Source organism: Anneissia japonica, unplaced genomic scaffold (genome assembly GCF_011630105.1).
Source record: "Anneissia japonica isolate Jap-2015-1 unplaced genomic scaffold, ASM1163010v1 scaffold288195_len56240_cov195, whole genome shotgun sequence".
Taxonomy (NCBI): Eukaryota; Metazoa; Echinodermata; class Crinoidea; order Comatulida; family Comatulidae; genus Anneissia; species Anneissia japonica.
Genome location: NW_022752279.1, coordinates 9,493 through 10,771, shown reverse-complemented (window position 1 = coordinate 10,771; position 1,279 = coordinate 9,493). Strand labels below are relative to the sequence as shown.

Sequence of the window (1,279 nt, the reverse complement as noted above, 5' to 3'; positions counted from 1 at the left end):
CTTAGTTGGCTTGCTGTTACTGAGAAGATAAATAGTACATATTATTTCTAAGTTACCACACTAGTTTAATTATAATGCATAAAGTAAAACTGAATCGTTAAACATAAATCAACATTCATAGTAATATCTATACAATAAAATTTAGTAGAATGCAATAATCAATAGTATATTTTAAGATTATTTCACAATTCTGGATCATAACCAGCTTAATAACACTGTACAGTACTAACAGATTATCATTTAATCACTCTACTTCTTAGCTCGTTTACTATCACTTGCTATCACCATATCTTAGAGACGTTGCAAAGGCAATCATAAATTCATTAGTTAGGGAAACCACACTTCTGGATAACTGACCTAAAAAGACCTTGTCTGTAATTCCTTGTAATTAAAATTAAGATTTATTACATTTTAATCATAATTTTAACAAGTTTCAATAAGTTAGTAAATTAGCTGGGCAATTGGACTTTCAATGCTAGTGACTCATGGAATACAGATACTTGTAGTTAGCTTAACATTAGGTTACATGTTACAAAGAACTGCAATACACTATGTTGTACTGACTCACCCATAAAAACAATATCATAATTGTTGATTGAGAGCTACTTACAAATTTTAAATACAAATCTTTATACGTAGAGTCATCAACAATATCGTACCAGCTAATTCTTTCTGACGAAGGTAGTTGTCATTCCCCTTTCTGAAAATACTTTTTAACTTGATTAGCTACCTTGTTCTAGTAGACATCACCAGGATTGTTTCCACTGTCATAGACTGAAATCCTGTGTCCAAGTGACTCCTTTGCTCTATAGAAATCAATATTTAAAATATTTTAAATCCACAGCACAGTAACTACTGTACAAATAATAATTATAGAATTGCATTGCTTTAACCCCAATGCTACTACACCACATAACATCCCTAACACCATGCTAGTGGACTCTTATCCTATAGTTTTGATCACGCAAAGATATAATGGCCACTCAATATTACATTTTTGAAAGGCGACTAGGCGCATGGTAACAACCAACTGATGCAGACCACCGGTCACACATCACTCTCCATAACACAGCATCCCATAGTTCCGTCACCTCTGGATGCACAATCAACTTATTGTATTATCAAATGTTTTCCCAAGGCAATAAATACATAAGACAATCGTAGTCATACCCTATTAAGGGCCATGTTATTTTAGCAAGCAACAAAAGTCAGGTATGGCATGTTGAGCTCAAAAAGTGGCTTTTGATTTTTGGACACTATGTTAAGAGAGTGATAGACA

General features: G+C 33.1%; 1 protein-coding gene across 4 annotated transcripts in view; it reads right to left on the bottom strand.

Moving 5' to 3' along the window:
• The window catches only part of LOC117122187, a 15,156-nt gene that overhangs the window by 11,853 nt on the left and 2,024 nt on the right, over positions 1 to 1,279 (bottom strand). For 2 of the 4 annotated variants that reach the window (XR_004447675.1, XR_004447676.1), the window contains exon 4: positions 712 to 806. The exons of 1 other annotated variant lie outside the window; for it this stretch is intronic. Coding sequence is in view for 1 of the 3 variants with exons in the window: in XM_033267697.1 (XP_033123588.1) it covers positions 737 to 806 (70 nt within the window). In the remaining 2 variants the exon portion in view is untranslated. Of the gene's footprint in view, positions 1 to 372; positions 807 to 1,279 lie in introns of those variants that run through there. One more of the 4 variants, XM_033267697.1, reaches the window with a different exon arrangement.